This window comes from Salminus brasiliensis, chromosome 18 (genome assembly GCF_030463535.1).
Source record: "Salminus brasiliensis chromosome 18, fSalBra1.hap2, whole genome shotgun sequence".
NCBI lineage: Eukaryota > Metazoa > Chordata > Actinopteri > Characiformes > Bryconidae > Salminus > Salminus brasiliensis.
In genome coordinates this window covers 17,218,955-17,240,456 of record NC_132895.1, presented here as the reverse complement: position 1 = coordinate 17,240,456, position 21,502 = coordinate 17,218,955, and the positions used below count along the sequence as shown (strand labels likewise).

At 40.2% G+C, this 21,502-nt stretch overlaps 2 protein-coding genes and 1 pseudogene across 2 annotated transcripts; 1 reads left to right on the top strand and 2 right to left on the bottom strand.

Annotated features, from left to right (window-relative positions):
* The first annotated feature begins 250 nt into the window (after positions 1–250).
* LOC140539775 (claudin-10-like) lies at positions 251–2,850 on the top strand (annotated as a pseudogene).
* A 7,110-nt stretch (positions 2,851–9,960) lies between these two features.
* Positions 9,961–17,586, bottom strand: fam53c (family with sequence similarity 53 member C). The gene is made up of 5 exons (XM_072662390.1): positions 17,208–17,586; positions 15,880–16,058; positions 15,712–15,777; positions 12,199–13,043; positions 9,961–11,533 (listed from the first exon to the last, which is right to left on the bottom strand). Exons 3-5 carry the CDS (start codon positions 15,716–15,718, stop codon positions 11,258–11,260), a joined length of 1,128 nt encoding a protein of 375 aa, XP_072518491.1. The 5' UTR covers positions 15,719–15,777; positions 15,880–16,058; positions 17,208–17,586; the 3' UTR covers positions 9,961–11,257.
* Positions 17,587–19,492: 1,906 nt separating this feature from the next.
* Positions 19,493–21,392, bottom strand: slbp2 (stem-loop binding protein 2). The gene is made up of 8 exons (XM_072662662.1): positions 21,346–21,392; positions 21,109–21,243; positions 20,897–20,965; positions 20,704–20,787; positions 20,479–20,625; positions 20,195–20,362; positions 19,734–19,878; positions 19,493–19,663 (listed from the first exon to the last, which is right to left on the bottom strand). The coding sequence occupies exons 1-8, from the start codon at positions 21,390–21,392 to the stop codon at positions 19,493–19,495; spliced, it is 966 nt and encodes a 321-aa protein (XP_072518763.1).
* Positions 21,393–21,502: the final 110 nt, after the last annotated feature.

Sequence of the window (21,502 nt, the reverse complement as noted above, 5' to 3'; positions counted from 1 at the left end):
GAAACTGCCCCCATTAGAATTATGAGCTCAGATATAGTAACTTAGAGCCCCCCCCTCCAACAATAAGAAGCTGCTTATGGTGCAAAACCAACTGCTTACTGTGTAAAACTGTGAATGATGAGTTCAGATTTGGCTATTTGTGTCTTTTTTAAATCTTTTAAAAAAAAAATATTTTTATATTACATAAACTATTACCTATATCTGCTGTTTTAATTGTATTACAAGACTTGAAAAAATTAATCACACAGAAATGATGTATATGGAGATTGGTTGCTTCATTTGTTGTCTTTGTGGCTGGTTACTGAACTGTTCTACTCTGCCCACTGAGTACTGGTGGGAGAAGCCGTTGTTACCACTGTCAAATATTTTTCCAATCTGTGGATGGACTGCAAATATTACCCATCCATGATAGCACTGCCAGGTAAAAAACAGTATACAGTTTGACCACCAATGTCAGATGTTTTTAGATTGAATTAGACAGTGCAGTGAAGTTCAGCAACTAGTTCACCACTGTCTCTTAAGTTTTCTTGCATGTGTGCCGTGCCCTGGCTATTGTCTCTGTAATCCTGGGATTCTGGGGAGCTGTGCTTGCTTTAATTGGAATGAAATATACTAAGATTGGAGGTTCTGAACTTGCCAATGCCAGGGTAACTTTTGCAGCTGCCCTGACCTATATGGCGTTAGGTATGATGCCTTCAAACTTCATTCTTGTTCAATTCATAGTAAAATAATTCCAGAAATGATGCAATGCTTTTTGTGCCACAGGGTTCAGTGGTATGATACTGTACACAGGTGCAATATGTGGATCCAAACTACAAGCCACAGAAGTAAGCTATTTTTAGATGTGGTGAACATGCTTTCACACAGAAATTTAAATTTTTACTTTTCTTGAAATAAATGTAAAGCCGATTGAAAAGTAATGTTCAAGACATATACTAATGCCATTAAAACATAATTGCATTTACTTTGATTTCCCCTCATTTTATATATATACGTTTAAAACACCCACACTAACGCTTTAGCAGGCTTATCATTAATAAACACCCTTGAAACTGAAACTGCTCATCAGTTATTGATAGTTGTTACATAATCTATTAAATCTAATCTGGGCCTGATTGTGATTGTTTGACCAAAAATCTAATGCAGTCAATAAGCAAAGAATTTTCTTTTTAGTTTTCTGTATTTTTTATTTTATTTTTTTTATGTGATCTACTTGTTTAGAAAACACATAAGCAGGTCTATTCAGAATTGCATAAGAAATGAAGGTTTGAGGTAAATGTTGATGTTTTAAGCATGTAGTTTGTCTGCGGGTGAACTATCAACTATGACTATAACTAAGTTTATACGCTTATTATTATTATTATTTCCTATACAGTGGCATGTACATGTTTGAGTTCACCTGATTAATGTCTGTGCACAGTGATGAAATTTCTTTATTTAAGCTTTAGATTAGTTTTAATTTTACCATTTCTAAAAGGTAAAAGGGCCTGATACAAAAGTTTGGACACCTTGCATGGTCTATACATATAAAATTGTACAATAACATTCCTTAAAATGTTGAAAAGACTTTTATCTGTAAATTATGCTTTTTGAAGATCAGTTGTTACTGTGAACAATTCACAGTAAACAACAATATTTTGACCAGGGGGTGCCCATACATTTACATGCTACTCCATATTTCCAAGAGTTTATTCTCAGAATAGTAAAATGACATTTCTGAAAGGTAAAGTTTATAATTGTATAAATTTTTTATGCCGGTATAAGCTTGATAGAAATTAAAGATAAAAGGGCCTGATACAAAAGTTTGGACACCTTGCATGGTCTATACTTAGTAACACCTCCAAAGATTCCTTTGTAAAAAATGGTAAAACGTTTTTCATGGTGCTATTCTTTTTCTCACTTTATATTTGTACAAAACAAAAATTGTACAATAACATTCCTTAAAATGTTGAAAAGACTTTTATCTGTAAATTATGCTTTTTGAAGATCAGTTGTTACTGTGAACAATTCACAGTAAACAACAATATTTTGACTAGGGGTGCCCATACATTTACACGCTACTCCATATTTCCAATAGTTTATTCTTAGAATAGTAAAGTCTATAATTGCATAAATTTTTATGCTGATATTAGCTTGATAAAATTGAATTTTAATGTAAAAACATCTTATTGAGTTCCAATGACACATCTTCTAGATCGGTCACTTTTTTCCAGGCAGCATGTAACTTTTCAAGTGTTAGTCATAGGCATACTACAGCTACATCCACAATTCAACATTTTAGAAGAGCTCAGAAGCAGTTGTTATTAATTTAACTTCACAAAGTGCTTTGGCATTTTAACTATGATGTCAATACAATGTTTTAAGAACCAAAAAGTAGAAACTGTTGCCAAAACATCAAACTTTGTAAACACTGGATCCTCCATTCAATGCTTTGTCTAGCTTGTATCCTTTTACATTTGTCATTTAGGAATGCATAAAAACCAAAATGTATGTTTGCTCACCAAAACACAGTAAAATAACAGGTTGTTTTTATTGGTAGTTATAAAGTTATGAAGTAATTAAGGTTTGGGAGAGAGAGAATTTGCCCAAATCTCCTTTCCTTCCTACATGTTTCTCTCTCAACTTTTTTGTTTTGTATCATGACATTTTTTGCTTAACATCATTACCTCATCTCCTCTCCGTTCTTAAAAGCACTGCACATGGAGTGGTGAGGGCTGAAGATTTTGTTCATTCTTCAGATTTGAAATAGGTGCAGCAGTGTTCATAGGCGGGGGAGGGTCATCTCTGATTATAGCTGGAAGTGCTGTTATGTGTTACTTCTCTGGAAAAGAGGGACTCCACTCCAGGTAAGCCCTGTGCAATATTTGAATAATGAATGTACAATATCCACAGGCAACAAGATGTAGCAGGTGATAATGATGACAAAATGCTATTGATGACCTGTGACAAAAAGGATCCACAATATCACTTTGCAATCCGAATATCTAAATTTAATATAAGTACACATACAACCAAAATGTCTTTTGAAAGTATGCCATTCATTGCGTTGCAAGGAAAAAAGTTCAGAGGCATCCGCAAAACTTGATGTCGGCCCGCTGTACAACACAACTCTGTCATTTTCTTGATCAAAATAGAACCCGAAATAATAGCCGTTAGCCAAAGCCATGCAAAAATCGTGTCTGTGTCTTTCAAGCGCAATCGTCTTTTAGCCAGAGTCAGTTTCATCTTTTTGGGAGTATCGGACGCCATGATTATTACGGCTATCTTCTAACCCTAACCGCCGCACAAACACTGACCCTTTAAATCCTTCGGCCTACAGGGCCTGTTGAATGAATGGGTGGAGACTTATGACGTTGCATACTCTGATTTGCTCGATCGTATGTATCTCGGTCACCTGATTGGGCGCCTTTTTTAAATGATGTTACCGAATCATTGCGTGTAATACGTAATTGACTCGTAAATAAAAGTCTATAGATCTCTGATCAACTCTCTCTCCGTCTCTCTCACGTGGCACAGGATGGGTTTGGCAATGGGTAACAGATGTCCGAAGGGATATCTATATTTTGCTGAATCAGGGTCTAGGTTCGTTCGGACCTTTTGACCCCGGCTAGGCTTCCCTTGTTTATACACACACACACACACACACACACACACACACACACACATACACAAACACATACACATGGGCATGGGCACAGGTGTGGGGTGGGGTGGGGTGCTTGAGTAACAGATGAGTTACTCATAACTCAGATAAGTTCAGATAATGAATCAGGGTCTAGGTTCGTTCGGACCTTTTGACACCGGCTAGGCTTCCCTTGTTTACACACAAACACATACACATACACATGGGCACAGGTGTGGGGTGGGGTGGGGTGTTTGAGTAACAGATGAGTTACTCATAAGTCAGATAAGTTCAGATAATGAATCAGGGTCTAGGTTCGTTCAGACCTTTTGACCCCGGCTAGGCATTGGTATGTGAGAATAGATAACAGACCTGTCAAAAAAGTTTGATGAAAAGTGCCCAGCTATCCCATTGGACGGCAACACAATAGGCGGGACTTCCGGAAGGAGGGATATCCAGAAGGCGGGACTTCCGGTGAAAATGCACGCTTCTGATTGGTCGAGGGAGGGACATGCAGGGGGCGTGGCTTGATGACGTGGCATGATCTGATTGGTCGAGACGACCTGTCAAAACTAGTTTGATGAAAAGTGCCTCCTATATCTCTCTCTGAGGACTATAAAAAGGATCATTTCACACTGCTTTTAAAGTGAGAGGGTGTTTTTGAGAGCAATCAAGTAACAGTATTGTTCCCCCAAATTGCCAGATTGTGATAATTAATTGTTTTGCTTTTGCTTTAAGCTTTCATGTTGTTGTGTAATAGCTTTCTGCTCTTCATTATTCACAGTTATGTCGGCCTTACACCAAAAAAAAAAAAAGAAAAATCATTTCCTGCTATTTTACTGTCACAGACAAATTTCCAATGTCAGAATAAAGAGTTGCAGCACACTCCCAGCATCTTGATCGTCCGGTGCCAGGTGGTCAGGATAACGGTGTTAACTCAGTCTTTTTCTCATCCTGGCTCATGCAAATTATGACATGGATATTGTGACTAACCAATAGGTGAGCTCTCTCCAGCAACAAACAGGAAGTACCTTGCTGCCCCCATTTATTTAACCAGGGTTGTGTCTTCACTTCCTGGACAAACTCCTGCACACAAGGGCAGCTATGAAACAGCCAAAAGCTATTTCTGTTTCTGCGCCATTATTCAAGCGTTTCCTCCTCTTGTAAATTTTTGTTTTAACAATTTCAAAAGGAGGCTGGTTGCAGTCTTGCAACCTAGTGTCCCTGCCAGATTCTTTCAGTCTTTACAAAATACATATTCCTTAGATAAGAATGTCTTTTCAAAGTCTTCTACTGTAGTGTTGGCATTAGTCTGATATTTAGTCAAAGCCAAAGCCTTAATAAAATAGTCAATTCGGACCACCATTATTTTACATCAAGTTCTCCAACTCAAATGTTACTCTAGATACCAAGTTGCAAGTTCACTTGCAAGAAATCAAACAAGACACAGAACGCACAGCATTTCTTTAATGTAATTTATTCCAGAGCCACTTCCAGAAAAGATCACTACTTTAGAACTCATTTAATCAAGAAACGACTTCGAAAGCTATAATCCAATAAACCACATTCTACCTCTACCTGGCAGCTTGCCTGTCCCTCTGCAATTATGCATTACACTGGCACTCGATCGGCTGATTAGATAATTGCATGAGCAAGTAGGTGGTACATGTGGGTGTAGATGCAATGTAAGAGAGGAGTTTCTGGTATGACGCCAGTGCTTTAGACGATAGGGCGTCAAGAGCAGAGACCACTTCAGTGCAGAGAATGCTTTGAAAGATTGGCCTGAAAAATACAAAACTTTACAACTTTAGATTACAGGCCAAGTGGGCCAGTAATCTCATACCACAGCAAAAAAAAAAAAAAAAAAAACAGCCATTGTCAGGTGTACTGGATTACATTGCACAATATAGCAACTGTATAATATTGTAAAACAGTTCAAAGAAAACATTGAAAACTCTTTACTGCATTTCCAAAAAATGAATTTGCTTGTTTAAAGGTCTTAACCCAAATGAAGGTATTGATGAGGAGGTTTTCCTCCTGCTCTGGGGCTGCACACTACCCTGCTTCCCCGCTTGAATCTTTGCATTGTTTCATTAACGCTTTATTGCATAGCTGTGCATGGCAGTGTATGCAGGTTTAACATTCACATCAACACTGAGCATGTGTCCTTCACTCATTCTCAATTGACTTCAAATTTGCCCACAGCACCTCCCTATTTGTATCCAGTTATTCTTATCCGTTATCTGTTCAACTATCCGGTATTGACCAGAGGAGGATAAAGGATAGGACCCTTTGATTCTTTGTTGCTCTCAAGGTTTCTTCCTCTCGATCCGAAGGGGTTTTTCCTTGCCATTGTCACCCATGGCTTCCTCAAAAGAGGCTCAGAGGCAGATCTCTGCGAAGCTGCTTTGTGACTATTTGTTGTAAAAAGCATCAAATAATTCAGAATTTACAAATTTTGCAAAACACATTTGTCCTGAATTTAAAAACTTTATTGCTGTCACCACTTGTTCAAGGTATAAGAGCTGAGAACATCAATTCCACACAGCACTACATTCATGTAAATGTCAAAGTAAATGTAAGACGTTTTTGGCCCAGTTTTCGAAGATTTTAATCACTTCACTGAACATGCAGAGGAGAAATGCCAATTTAACAACCAACAAGCCAAAAGGTTGAGTACATCAACAACTGAATAACACATCATTTCTTACACACAGCATTTCTCTAAAGGGTTTGCCAGTCAGATTTTAATGAGGCCACATTAGTAACACATTATCAGTCATTCTTACCCAAACTTTAGCATTTCCGCTTCTAACTGAGCAAAAGAGTGCTGAGCCAGTTAGCTGGCTTTTACAGGCCTGGGGCTAGTATTTATTGAAAATACATACACTGAAAATACCCAAACCCTCACCCCACTTTAACCCCTGAATTGTTCATTCCTGTTCAGTTGGGAGTTCGGAGGACTATAAATTGTGTTATTCTCTTGCTGTTCTTTTCACTACATTGTTTGGTTAGTAGCCTTTATGCTAATGCTGGTCAATTAAAATCTTTCCACCTTAGCGTCCTGTATCCAAAATCAGGCTACAGAAAATTAGGCTCTTTAATGCTTCATGATTAGCTGCCACAGAAGGAAGGGGAAGCTGGATTCCTGGCAAATTGAGGTGAAAGTCAAGAGTCCGAGTCGGCTCTAGAAAAAACAGGAGTCGTTCATTATTAGGCAGGTACTTTCACGTTATGCCTAACTAATGTAAAGTGTTCTCAACTTCAGAGAAACAATTTAGCTCAGTTAGCTTGTTTGCCATGTCATGAACATAATATAGATCACTGAGCCAATGAAACCATTAAGAGAACACTTTGAGCCACAGTTTGATCACACTTTCACAGTAGTGTAAAACTGTACCAAGTACACCTGGCATACAATATATTTTCGCAATGACCACAAAACTGTGAAGCCCCACCTGAGGTCACTGCAATACACAGCAGCAAACAGTTCCTGCAGTACATAACTGAACCATCGAAAGAAGTCCACCCAGCCACCACTGTGTTCCAAAAATGCAGCAAATAGAACAGCAGTACAGTAAACAACTATGCTCATGACAAGTGACTGTATATCTGACCAGTGAACGCAGTATCTATACTCATTCCTTTTGTATTTCTGCATAGATTTGACCCGAATGGACAAAATCATTGTTCCTTTTGAAATCAAGGGTATTAAAAAGAGTTCATACTTTTGTTGGAGGAACTGTCTCTACTGACCAGGGGAGGCTTTCTACTAGATTTTGGAGCGTTGTTGTGAGAATTTGATCGCATTAAGCAACAAGAACAGTACGGAGGTCGGGATGTAGGATGATCACCACCCCACCTCAGCCCCAACTCCCCAACAAATCCCAAAATGACTGGACGGTAAGTCTCTGAATTCCAGAGAACACAGTTCCACTGCTCGGGGGGCTTTGTACCACTGTAGCCCACACCATTAGGTATGGTGCCAATAGGTTAAGGTCTATCTGCTCCTGAGTCTCCTATTCTATTGGCAATACTAGAATAGGGGAGCTAGAGAAGCTATGTGCACATCTATGTCAGCGATGGGTGTAACTTAAAGTAGCTGAATGCATTTATGAGAAGGGGTGTCCACAAACACTTATAGGACATATAGTGTGTGTGTGTGTGTGATCCTGCAACTAGATAAAGAGATTCCAATTAAATAAATCACACAAAATCACAAGCAGTGCCTCCCACCTGGATAGTCATACTCCAACTAACCTGCTAAATAACATAAAGTGAAAAAGAAGCATGTCTCACAGTCTACATAAAGACCTGCTAGATAGTCATGCTGTTTGCCTTTGCTGCCCCCTCATGGACACGAATGTAAATCTCATTTTTTCCTACTCATGAACAATGCATTTTACCACGTGCAGCTCTGCTGTGTATTTGCAGTGTTACTAGGCCCAGTTCAAATTAAATGGTGATGCTAAAGCTGTGTTTACAGGAACAGCCTGTAGCTGTATGTTTGCACAGCTAGTGATGGGCATTTCAGCATTTTTTAGCAGGTCAGGACAAATGGCTCTTGATTCAGAAAATACAGAAAAGAGCCAGGATAGTAATATTATCAGTCATTTAATATAAGAAAAGGACATTAAAATGACTGAACATGATAAGTGATGATCCTGTTTCAGTAACCCTTAAGAGATAGGACAATGTAGAAACGCTCCTGAATTCAGAGATCAATCAAATGGGATGGGAAATGCACATTATTGTGTTAATTAGTTCAAAGAGTATTAATTAACAATGTAGTTGTAGTTGTTCATTTGTACACGTGTTGACATATTGTGCCACTGCTCTTATGTCACCAGCACTGTTGGTGGTAACATGGCACAAAAAAAACAGGTTACAGTAGTGTAACTAGTTTTTCTGTGTAGTGTAAATCCAGTAGAGTTCATGACTTAAGAATTACATGACTTGTTTCTCTAAAAAAGTCTAAAAAAAAAAGTCTAAAACAATTAAAACTTAACACATTTAAAACAACTTTTCTTTATCTAGATTATCAGTATCTGTCCTTGACCATCATTTTCAGTGACAATTATGCATAAACTATGCACAAATTATGAATATGGACTTTACTGATATTAATAAAATGGGAGGGGGGGTAACCTTATCTAAACAGATCAAATAACATTTACCTTCAAAAACAGTAAGCACTGTATTTTATCTTCTGAACTAGTTTGTAGGTTTTCATAACCTATTTGTCATTTTAATCGGCAATTTTTTCAGTTGTTTGTCCTGTTGTGTTTAGGTCAGAGAAGTGAGAACCACTTCAGTTTGTGTCTCATAAGTCCATGTTGGATCCTCTCTTTTAACTTTAAATCTTCATGAAGGTTCTTGGCAGTTTTATGGGGATTTTGATTTCTTGACGTCTTACCAGCAAACGAGACATTTTCGTCCAGACTTTTCTTGGTCTTCCAGATCTTATCTTGACCTCCACAGTTCCTGAACTGCCCTTCTTTAGTTCCATTCCACGCTGTTGAAACCACATGAGGACAACACTAGATCTGTGTTCCAGCTTTCCCCTGCTTTAAGGGCATTTACAGTAAAGGTTTACAGTAAAAGCTATCTCAGTTGGCAATATAGCTAGTGCTAGCAATGGACTTTCTATGGACTAGCATATAATATACATAAAAAGAAACATGTATAAACAAAGTGTATCAAATTTCTACCCAATAAGAAGTTCTGCTTTCTTTGTAAAATATGAATTTTACAGTGGACACAAACACAATGTCCTCATTTTAGTTCTTGTTCTGCTCCAAAAGAAAACAGTTAAAAGAAATAACTGAAAGCCCAATATTGCCACAGCCATTCATGTCCATTATTTCATTACATAGTAAAAATGTGTTAAAATGGCTTTATGAATCTGTAGATATGATATTTACAGAGATTACAGATACATTTAATTACTAATAAATTGTTGTTGGTTTTAAAAAAAACATTTTTTAAAATCATCATAGGGTGAAGGTGTGGTTGGTTAAACCTGAATATCATTCACTGTATATTCAACAGCAGTGTCTGGAAGTAATAAGCAACACATTCTTACAAAGGAACGACTAACTCCAGCACCCCCTCAAACTGCAGCAGACAATTACATAAAACTGATGCAGATTAGGCTTTTGCTAACCGTTTGTTGAACAAGCGGCTAGCAAATGTGAATTGTGTAGATGCACACTGCAGTAAATCTGCAGTACTACAGTTTTTGTAGTACAACTGTATTACATTGGTTAAGAATACTGTAACTGGCTGGCAAATATCTCCATTACACTTAAAGAAACAAAAATTATGAATGTACACTGTTTTACACTGGTTCCAAGACCTTTAATGAGTGGTGTTGAGGCAAGGTGACTTGCACAAATGGATAGCCTATGAAGATAATAAACAGATCCACTGAAATCATTTTAAATATGATAAGTGTCAAACATAATTACCAAAAGGAGAAAAAACTTTTCATTTCACTGTTAGCACAGTGACGGTCTACCAATGGTATTGTCTCCCAACAAGGGGACAAAACCCACATCTATGGTTTTGGGAAATACTTGACACTTGATGTTTTTCTTTCTCTGCAAAATAATTTCAAATAAACTTTATTTATGCATAAACTGAGTCTGGATTTTCAATCTTAATACACATACAACAAAAAAAGACAAAAAAAAAAAAAAAAAAAAAAAAACACCTTCCACCCTTCATACTACCATCTTTATACTCAATTTGCTTTAAACAAATGCTCACTGTACAATATAATGTATTCAGTATTACAATGTGCCTTCAGAATACAGTGGTTGCGTTCATTCTATTTCTGTCTCAAATACAGTGCATTAATTGATGTTCACTCAATGTATTCAGAGTATTCAGTTTCAGAGGAATGCATTGTACAGATTAAAAAAGCAGAAAAATAACAGTAAGAAGGACAACAGATACACACTTATTTTCCTCCAAGAGTCTTTTGATAAAGAAAAAAGGCATCTTAAGGCTTATATGCTGAATCAGATGGACGTTTCTCAGGAAGTAGAGAGGTCCAAAGAGTAAATTACAGCTCTTATGTTGACCTTTTTTTTTTCAAACTGAACAAAACACTGGTATTTCATAACTATCATCCACAAAAGACTATTCTTACTAACAAAACATGTTTAGAGAAAAAGACATGAAAAAGAAAGACAGCAAGAAGCCAAAGACCAGCTCCCCTCAAGTTCTATCTGCCAGTGATTTTTTTATTTTATTTAATTTTTTTTAAAGAGAACAGCTACCAAATTCCCAGCTGGTGTCCCCAGCCTTCTAATATTCACATCCTTAAGAGTTTCTTAGCAACTGATTGTGGAATGTAATATGATTTTGGGTCAGCATCCATGACCAACTGCATTACCTGTAAATCACTGATAGTAGTCGACATGTCTCCATTAATGCATCAATGAGATTTGTTGTTTTATGTTTTGTTTTTTGTTGTTGTTGGTTTTTTTTGTTTTTTACATCTGCACGACTTGTGAGAGAGCAGCCGTGTTCCTGAGAGGCCTGCCAGAGTAGGGTAGCAGGTGGTGAACAGAGGTGTTGAACGCTGGCAATGCAGGGGAGGAAAAATAGCAACCTTTAGACAATGTTTTAATTCTCCTCGATAAGGGTAATGTCTAGTTCAGTACAATCCCTCTCAAAAACACTTTGTTGTCCCCCATCACGTGCAGAGTCTGCTTCCTCTCTGTCCTCCTCCTCCTCCTCATCACTTTCACTCAGTGGTCCAATACTCGTCCTTCCCAAGCCTTCAGCGGGTGAACATGACCCTCTAAAGTCTCCAAAAAAAGGCTCAAGGCCCATGCAGACGTCCCCTCCACAGGCAAGTCTACCACGCTCCAAACAACTTAGGGGATCCGTGCTTCGGGTCTGAAAAGAAAGGTAAACAATGTGAAATTATGAAAAGAGACAAGATGCAAAGCACTAAGTAAGCAGTAAAATCTGTAACTGAGGTGACAAATACTGAATTTGTATTCAGTACATTTTACTAAAATGATGAGCATACACTAAAATGACTTGTATCTACACAGTTAGTTGCGAAGTATGTGTGTGATATTTTGTTGTATATGATGTTTAAATTTCTATGCTTATATCCAATCAGAATTCTGTACTGGAAACTTTATCCAAAAACAATTATTAGATAATTATTAGATATTATTAGATAATTATTAGCTAGGCTTCCATACAGTTTTACTGCTGAATCAGGCTCAGCTCACTGTGGTGCACACAGTATAGACCAGGGGTTTGAATCCAGAAGCTCATATGACTCCCAACCAGGCATTATGTGCCCGCTGGGAGTCGGGGCACTGTTCACAAAGTAAAAAAGGCTGAAGTAGTAGTCTGAAGGGCAGTTTTTCGGACCCCAGTAACAGGGGCTGCACATTTTACTACTGTGAGTGATCGAGAATCCCTACTCTATAACACTGCTTTAATATATGTATTGCTGATTAAACCTGATTAAACCTTTTCTCCTTCCCAAAATATATATATTCCCAACATATATATGCAAGTGTACAAAGAAACCAAAAAGCTACCTGTGTCATTTTTGCGAAGTCTAGCACAGGCCGTGCACATGGTCTGTCTGGATCCCTTCGGCGCTTCAGACCAGGTTTGAGCAGGAGTAGGTCACATGGCTGAGAGTGACAGCGTGGAAGCTGAGGAGGAAGCGCGCGGCGCAGTGAAGATGGAGTGCTGCACGCAGACGACGGTGAGGCGGGCACTGCCGGAGGATGGGTTGTTGGCTGTGGGGGCACCTGGGGAGGCGGAAGGAAGTGTGCAGCAGCTTCACGGATGAGCACAGGAGAGAGTGAGAAGCGACGCTGTGGAGGGTGAGGAGGGTGAAGAGGAGAAGGTGAGGAAGAGCATGAGGAAGGTGAAGGGAAAAAGCAGCAACACGCACCGCCTCCGGCAGTGTCACTCGGGTCCCAAGGGAAACTCCAAGGCAGTGGGGAATCTGGGGAAAGGGCTAAGCTGAAGAAGGTAGGACTGGAGGAAGAATGCAGAGACGAATTGAGAGAGGAACTGGGGGCACGCAGCGGACATGGCCCCCCCGCGCCCCCTCCACTGTGGCATCGACGGTTCACTGGTGTCCAGACCTTGGAGGCACTTGGCCGCCAGGTGTACCGGCAGCGTGAGAGGTCCTCCGGTACAGACAGCGAACGACAGTGGCGTTTTGGGGGTGGCGGGGGGGGAGGGGGTGGCCCGGGAAAAGACAGGTCCGTCACAGAGGTGCTTGGGGCAAGTGGGCGATTCAGGGTGTCCCCCTCCGGCAGGTGGGCAGCAGAAGGTCCAAGAGGCACAGGGCCGGGGGGGAAGCTGGAGCTCAGCACGCCCTGCAGGCCAGACTTTGAGGAAGGGCAGAGCTGCCAATAACTGCTCTCTGTGAAACATGAAAAAAAAACACAAGTATTTCACAAACACCATCTATTAGCAACATGGGAGAAAACTTCAGAACTTGAGTTTTCATTGTTTTTTAGGGATGGGAAGTTCTACCTTTAAACACAAACTCACCAACAACAGCAAAAGAGGATTACAGTATTTGCTACATTTACAACATAGAGCAAATTAATACAGGTTTCCCTACACATAGGGAGTTTCAAATAGGATGTTTTGAAGAATTATACAAATACGACTTCATGGCAAATGTTTTTCTAGCTACAGTTTTGTTATGTCAGTGTCAAATTAAGCATTTTTCTATGCTGTAAAAACACATGTTTATTATAGGACTTGGTTCTGACAGCTTTCACTGAAAACAATTAATGAAACTGACATTCAAAATGCAAAAATATCTGCACTGCAACTCAGACCCCATTTACACTTGTCCACTTCATATGACTAGTATCCGGATTGTATCCTCATTTTAGCCACATGCATTTACACTTTGTCACACGTATCTCTGGTTAATCAGACCAAGAAGGCCAAGCCACATAAAAATGCCAATTGCTTGGGTGTAAACGCACCCAAGATGCATTTAACCCCTTCAAGTAGAATCGAAACACCAGGAATAATTGCTGTGCCATGAGCAAATTAGCATTTCCTCACACACAGCAAGATTTCAGTTTGACTAACCGGAGACACATCTGTCTATGAAGTGTAAATACAGGTGGCTAAAATCCTACCAGGATACAATTCAAATACTAGTCACATGAAGTAACCAGGTGTAAACAGGGCATAGGCGTTTTCGCTTCTCTTCTAAAGTTACTTTTCTACTTAATCCAGGACAAACATTTGCATGCAAGTCTAGCTGCTGAGCTTAACAAGAGCAAAACACCAACAGCTAGATCAGCATATGGGCATGTTTTTAGCTCTTCGGTTTTGTATGTACATGGAAATGCATCAAAGATAGTATACACTGTACTGATGTGCCTCAAACAGAAAGGCCAGGACCCAGCAAGTGTTCTGAAGTATGAGTAGATAAAGGTTAATCTGCACAAGAGTGGTGGAATCAGTAAAATATGGAGATATTACTGATATTTACTGATGCTGTGAATCCAGACAGCAAAAGCGAGATGAACTGACTACGCCCTAAAGGGTCATTTTTTAAAAATTTCCACATAATGCTGTTAAGAGATATAATGCAAAGATCATTCAGTGTGATTTGGTGTGAAATGAGGACACTGTAAAGGCTTTGTGGTGACAAAGTAAATATTGCCACGTTTCGCAGTTGAGCTACCCCTCCCATGTTTCAAGAACATAAATCTTCACAATTCAAATGCAGTCGTCACTATACAGATTTAGCGCAGTGTGTCCTATGCCTCAATCAAAGTAGATTCCTGAGAACCTCAGAAAAGAGACACTATTACTCGTCCCAGTTGAAAAGGTTACAAAAAGATTTCTACCAAGATTGTCATTTTAACAAAAACAAAACCAAACATAAAAACACAACAATTCAAAATGTGTGCTGTCCAGCAGCTTGTATTCATTGCTTAATTAACAGATTAGTATCAGGTACTGGGATCAGGGAGACCCAGGTATGCTTCAATGGATCTGTGGCAGCTATTTAAGTTCAATCCAGCGCCGATCCTTAGTTATTAGCGTTCTACCAGATCAAGCTCTGATACTCCATCAGCGCCATTAATGGACATGCAGCATTCAACAGTGAGGAGCCATCTCAGCAGATGACAAAACATTTAAATAACTGCCCTGTGGACCTATTTTACAGTGAAAACTTGCAATGTAGTAACTGGGGTTCTTATGCTGTGATTGGGCTAAACCAAGCCAGTTACGTTGTACTTGCTCAATTACAGTAGTGTATTCTAGTTTATTCATGAGTGGAACTGCACTCTTATCACATATTTACTTCTGAATCATGGCAGGATAGACCCAAAACCATCCCAGAAACACTCTGCACACTGCGTGGGTCAGTGGGCTAAGGCACACATGTAACAGAAAACCAAATCAGTGCAAAGTCATTTTACAGTTTTATTAGCCAAAATTGTGTAGCTGTTATCTACAGAAAGCTTGCACTGGCGCCTGTGGTGACTAGATCAGGACATCTCTAAACTTTGTTTGACAGACCTGTTTGTGGGACCAAAATAAAAAGTGCAGTTCAAAATTCCTCCTATAGCAGGATTTATCACCAGTTATCAGGAACGTTTAGCTTAAGATATTGCTACTGAAGGTGGTCACATTAGATCAAATGTTCACAGTTATCCAACACATTATTGTAATTTGGCTCAATAAATAAATGCACGATACATAATGATGCATCTCCCTTGTTGGATTAGGTTTTCAATGGAGATCGGATCAAACAATTATAGAATTGCTCACACACAGGACATACAGTTGCAGTCATACAAAAACCTTGTATGCGTGTCCATTTCTGAAATATATTGTGAATCTGGAGGTTTACATTGAATAGACAAATAGAAATGGTCTGAAAATATCTTGAAATGTAATTATACAGGTTTCTTACATTTAAAAAAAAAAAAAAAAAAAAAAAAATTGTTAAAAGATTGTATTACATACTATATTTTAAGATCATATTCTTACATTTTGTTACAGTCTCCAAAGTAACAAATCTTGCTTCTAAACACCTGCATACTCACCAGGCATCAATCCATCTGATCTGTGGGCCAGCAGGTTTCAGTGAGGCTGTGAGGATCATGCAGAAGCTGAGAGAGATTACAGATATAGGAATAAAAGGTTTTGCATGAATTTCATGTGCTTTTGCGGTGATAATAAATACCAAGACAAATTACTAAACCCAGCCTCACCAGAGCGATGTCCAGTGGTTGTAGTTGACGTCAAGACTACAGATCTGCTCAACATTTAGCGTAACCATGGCTTGACGGGAAGGAAGGTCTGAAGTGAAGCAGTCAACCAGCCGAGGGAATCACAGGTAGCACAGGCTCCCCGCGCAGAGCAGCTCTGGCCAACATGATGACTTCATTACCTGAGGACACATTAGAGGGAAAACATCTGCAAGGCTCAGGATTTTACAGGATTAGCATTTGGCGTATGTACAATGTTTATCCTTATACTTTTGATATTTTTACATACAAATAAAACACACTATCAGCCATAACAAGACTCCTGCTGCCGATAAGGGAGTCTAATGAAACGGAAGTGACGATGGGGTAGAGAGAGAGAGAGAGAGAGAGAGAGAGAGAGAGAGAGAGAGAGAAAAAAAAAACACAGTCAAATGGCATCCTGCCTGACATTCATCTTGGATGACATGTAACACCAGTCTTCTCAGTCATCTAGAAAAACAACGTCTCTGTACATTTACACACGTTGGTGTAGCTAACGTTTAACAAAAATCCCAACGGTTAAAAGATCTCCGAGTTCACTCCTCAGGCTCTCAGAGGCTCATCCAGGCTTTAGTACATCAGCTAGCTAACGTCAAGTTTATTTAGCTATTCAGATACAACAGCAGGGGCAAGCCTCTGCCATGGCAAAATGTGTAGCAACCGAAGGCTTATATAAGGCCTATAATAAGCTAAGCAATGCCTGTGTTGGCTAAATACCATATCGCTAGCTGTCTAGCATAACACAGATCCAGCCATCAGGCTAAACCTCGCCAGGTCCGTCTGATGTCGGCCGGTCGCTCTGTCTGTCACGGAGCTCAACTGTGGATTCATAACGAGAGGCTGCGTAGGACGACAAATATAGCCCTACCTGATCAAAATAGACACTCCCCTTATTTTCTATTACAAATTTAACCATCGTAACAGACGATGATCCACGCAAAATTGCAACCTCTCAATGGAAAGCTAGCCAAAAAAGCCGTCCAGCTAGCCAGCCAGTTAGCCCGTGATGAGCATTAGGTTGGCTGGCTGGCTGGCTGGCTACCTAGAAAGCAGCAACGGCACAGGCCCACTAAATCAGGACATTCAACCATGGCTAGCTTAGCTTAACCAACCGCGGCAAATAACGCAAGCCATACATTTCACACTGCAAAATAACATCTAGCAAAACCTGCAAGATAAACGATCCACGCGATCGTCCTGAAAACGATTGATGCAACAGCCTGGCATTAATTGATATAAGCCACACAATAACACAGATGAGCTATGGAGGACGTTTAACGATTTTGACTTACCTCGCCACCGACGGAGACCAGAGCAGCCGTCTCGCAGGGCCTGTGGGAGCCAAGCTAGCTAGCTAACATTGGTCTATCATTGCTTGCACGAGATCAAACAATTCAGACCAGCAACTAGCGGGCTAACCGACCAGGATACCCATGGCGTAACGTTAGCTATTGTCAATCCCCGTTCTCTTCACCTACTACGAACATACCGTTAAATCAACATCCACGATTCACGATACGCCGACAGAAATCAGCTAAATGGAGTGTGAGGGGGGCTATGATGTAGAATTGCTACTGAAATTTCGACATTTCACCGCCTTCCCATCGTCTCCCACTAGGAAAATAAGAACGCCCGTAGAAATTCAGAGGCTTCCATCTGCAGAGCCTCCAGCCCCCCGCCCCCGCCGAAACACACCATGCAGACCACCGTCAACGCCCTCTAGTGTTCTTCTTTATGGTAGCAGCACACAGTCCCAATGCTAACGGCTTCAGATAAAAGAAGGACAGAGGGGGCAGTAAATAGGCCTAGTTATATTCTGCTCAAATGTCTACTCTCAGTATTTGGGAGAGAATACTCTACTTTTTTGTTTTTTACTCAGCTGCATTTTAGTCATCCAAAATTAAAACTGAAATTAAACATAACATTTAATTTTATGTTTAATATCATTGTTTTGAAACTGACAGTACCGACTGCCTTACACCCCAGAATTATTGTACATTTAACCAATAATGTATCTTTATTGTAATTTACATCGATAAGCCATAACATTAATGCCAATATGTCTAATATGCCTTGTGCTGCCACAGCAGATCTGACCATTCGCGACATACACTTTACAAGACCTCTTTACAAGGTGCCCTGTTGCAACTGGCACGAATATATTAGCAGCAGATCCTTTAAGTTCTTAGTAAATTGCGAGATGGGGCTCTATGAGTATCAATGAGCCTTAGGTGCCCATGACCATGTTGCTGGTTCACCAGTTGTCCTTCCTTGGACCACTTTTGGTAGGGGTACTGACCACTGCATGACCAGATGCTTTGATCCAGTTGTCTAGCCACTCACAATTTGGCCCTTATTAAAGTGCCTCAGATCTTTATTCTTGCCTCTTTTCCCTGCTTTTAACACATTACCTTCAAGAACTGACTGTTTACTTGCTGCCTACTACAGCAGTGTAAATGTTTTTTACATCACCGGTCAGTGGTGTTAATGTTAGTGTCTACTTGTGCAATGCAATGGCATTATCTTATCTTCATAGAGCCCAGCTTAGGGTCAGAGTGCAGGGTCAGCCTTGCTACAGCTCTCCTGGTTTAGAAAGGTTAAGTGCTTGCTCAAGGCCCCAACAAGCAGCAACAGCAGCCTTGTGATCGATAACCCAGCACTCTAACCACTAAACCACAGCTTAAACTGAAAGACACTACAGCTGCTGTGGGTTTTAGGGGATTTTAATGTGCTCTTTTTTTGGCAATATTTTCTGTGGCATATTAAATAACCTTTCCCCAGAAATCACCTTTTACAAAAGCCCCCCTGAATGACTGAACACACATTTTTCCTTATTTAGCAGCTGCTCTTATTCAGAAAGAACACCTCCTGCAGTCACACTTTTTAAAAGGTTTACACCAATGCTAGCATGGTTGGATTGAGCAAGGTCCATTAACACCAGCAGTGAGGATCGGTTGAACACTGCAGGGATTCTCGGTGGTTGTATGATTAAGACAAGCCACTGTCAAGCTGAAGATCTGCGAGACACAGTGCTGCACTACAGAATTGTTAGCTTTAGGTGTACTTTTACAAAGTACAGTGCTTATATTACTCGCCTAGCTTTGGTCCTCATGACCATATGAATTACGAGGGCAAACATTTAACACATCTTTATTGGTTTTGCTTTCCACTACTTAAAGTTGTACAAAAATACTCAAACTACAAAATAAGGGTAACAGCCTTTCCCAACAACCTGACAAGAGTCTGCAGTGTGAAACGGAGGAGGAGAAAACTTTACAAAATCAAACAGCAAAAAAAAGGGAAGGGAGGTGGCTACACTAGTGAGGGGACAATGAGTGAAGGAACAACTTAGAGCAAGTAGTGAAAAAAGGAAGGTGCAAGTTCAGTGGTTTTAACAGCGTTCATTAAGTGACTTGAAATACATTTGGAGTTTTGATGCAAAACTACCAGCAACGTGCTCAGTGTTCAACATTAAGATCCAAGTACATGTTTGATCATATCTTAGACACGGTTCCTGTGTCATTATTTATTCCTGGAAAACAAGCTTTACACATGGTCTGAAGACTTCATGGTACAATCAGTAAAATCGCCATAGTGGCTGTTCACTCTCCGGGGCAGCTTCGCCGTGTGCATGGTCGGTCTCCAAGAGAAATCGCAGCCATCCAAGGACGTTCTCCTCAGCTGTTAGATGACTATTAAAGGAATAGCCCAGTCCAGAAGGCTGGCTTTGGGGGCATGTAACAGCAGCCTGTACATGAACAAAAACATGCTTTAGGACACCACACACACCGCAATTTCTCTTACTTGGAGCTACTTACTTGAGGAGTAAGAGGCTTCCAGAACCCTGAATTGGTTGAGGCTTCGGTAGGCTGAGAAAGCATAGAAGCACTGGAGTCAGATGCTTCCAACATCCTTTCCTTTTCTTCTCCTGGCTCAGTATTCATTTTCTCCAGCAAGTCCTGCCTGAGAGCATTTGTAAGCAACAAGTTACTATTGAAACTCATAGCTTAAATCAGACAAGACTAAATTTGCATGATAACCTCATGCTCTACCTTGAAATACTGGCCTATCTGCAGATGTGTACATGTGGTTGTTAATCAGCTTTTGAGGACAAAGCAAAGGGCCTAGGACACTTCAAGTAGAGATTTGATATGCCATGTGAATTTGGTCAATCATTACTGAACACAGACAATTCATTGTGGACCTGTAGTACAGAAGTGGTGTGATCAGACAAACCCCCCCCCCCCCCCCCCCCAAGTAGTTTTAGTCCTACACATACAGTTGATCAACTGGGTCTTGTCCTTCCAGGTTCCCTTGAGAAGTCGAAGGTGGGTCCCAAGCATGTAGCGCTCTCCGCCAAAGCCTGACTTGCATGTCCCAAGACCTTCGGCTATATTTACGATACTTGTTGGGAGTGGACGGGTGAAACCCAGGGATGCGAAGGCGCCTGAAGTTATAGCATAGGGGAAACGCTAGCAATAAGTGCAAGTCAGCAAAATATATCGACAGTCAGAAATTCTAACTGTGTGCATAAGATGAAGCCTGAAAGCAATCTGTACTTACTTTGGCACTTGCTTCAGATAGTTCTGGTAGCCACAGGTGTTCTTTCCATACTGAATCTGCTTCTGTCTGCGCTTCAAAACGGACTCATTTGTCTCAAAATGAGACGGGTCCATATTTTGGGAACACCATCGAAGTCTTGACGGCGACCTAAGTAAGTTTGTTAGTTTTGATAATCACAAAATAACCCCCCCAAACAAACTGCATATTTCAAAGCCTGCTCCTGACCTCTTGATCTCATCTAGATCCTCAGTCCCTACAGCCACATTAGCTGTAGATATCTTGAGAATGCATCGCTCAAGAATAGAGGATCTAATTGGAGTTAAAAAAAACAATAAAATAATAAATAAATAAAACGTTTAAATTGAAGCTTTAAAATAATCATCAAGTTAGCAATTCACAACTATTCAGAACTCAAGACCTGCGAGGCTTGTACACGGCTGAGGTATTCCTTTCTTCATTTATAGTGGATGGCCTTGGGGTCCTAGAGCTACATAAGCACAGAAAGACAGAGATCACAATCACAAAAACAAATAGAAATGAAACCCACATTAATAGGAGCACTTGATTTAAGGGGGAAAAAAAAGCTCATTTGTTCTTTACAACCAACGGCTTAAATCTTTACCTTCTTACCTGACCAGGCTGTCATACACCGAACTGCAACCTGGGAGAAGCCAGGGCTCTGGACTGCCTGGCTCGAGAGGTGGTCTGATCCTCATATCTTGGGGAAGGTCTGGAAGGTTTGGCCACAAGGGAAGAGACAGGCCCCTGAAATTCAGTTGAACAAAAAAACAAACCTGATTAAGAAAAACTTCTAAAGACACCAGCACTCAACAACAACAACAACGTCAAAGAAGTAGGTATTTGGACCTTGACTCCAAAGGGCTATGAAGTGCAGCTTCAATCCGTGTTGTCATGCTGACTTTGCCACATAGTGTGCCCAAAAGTTTGAAAGAGCTTTAAATCAGCATCAGGTGCAGGAGGGGCGGGGCTACACAATTAAGGGGGGCAATTTTTTCTGTTTATT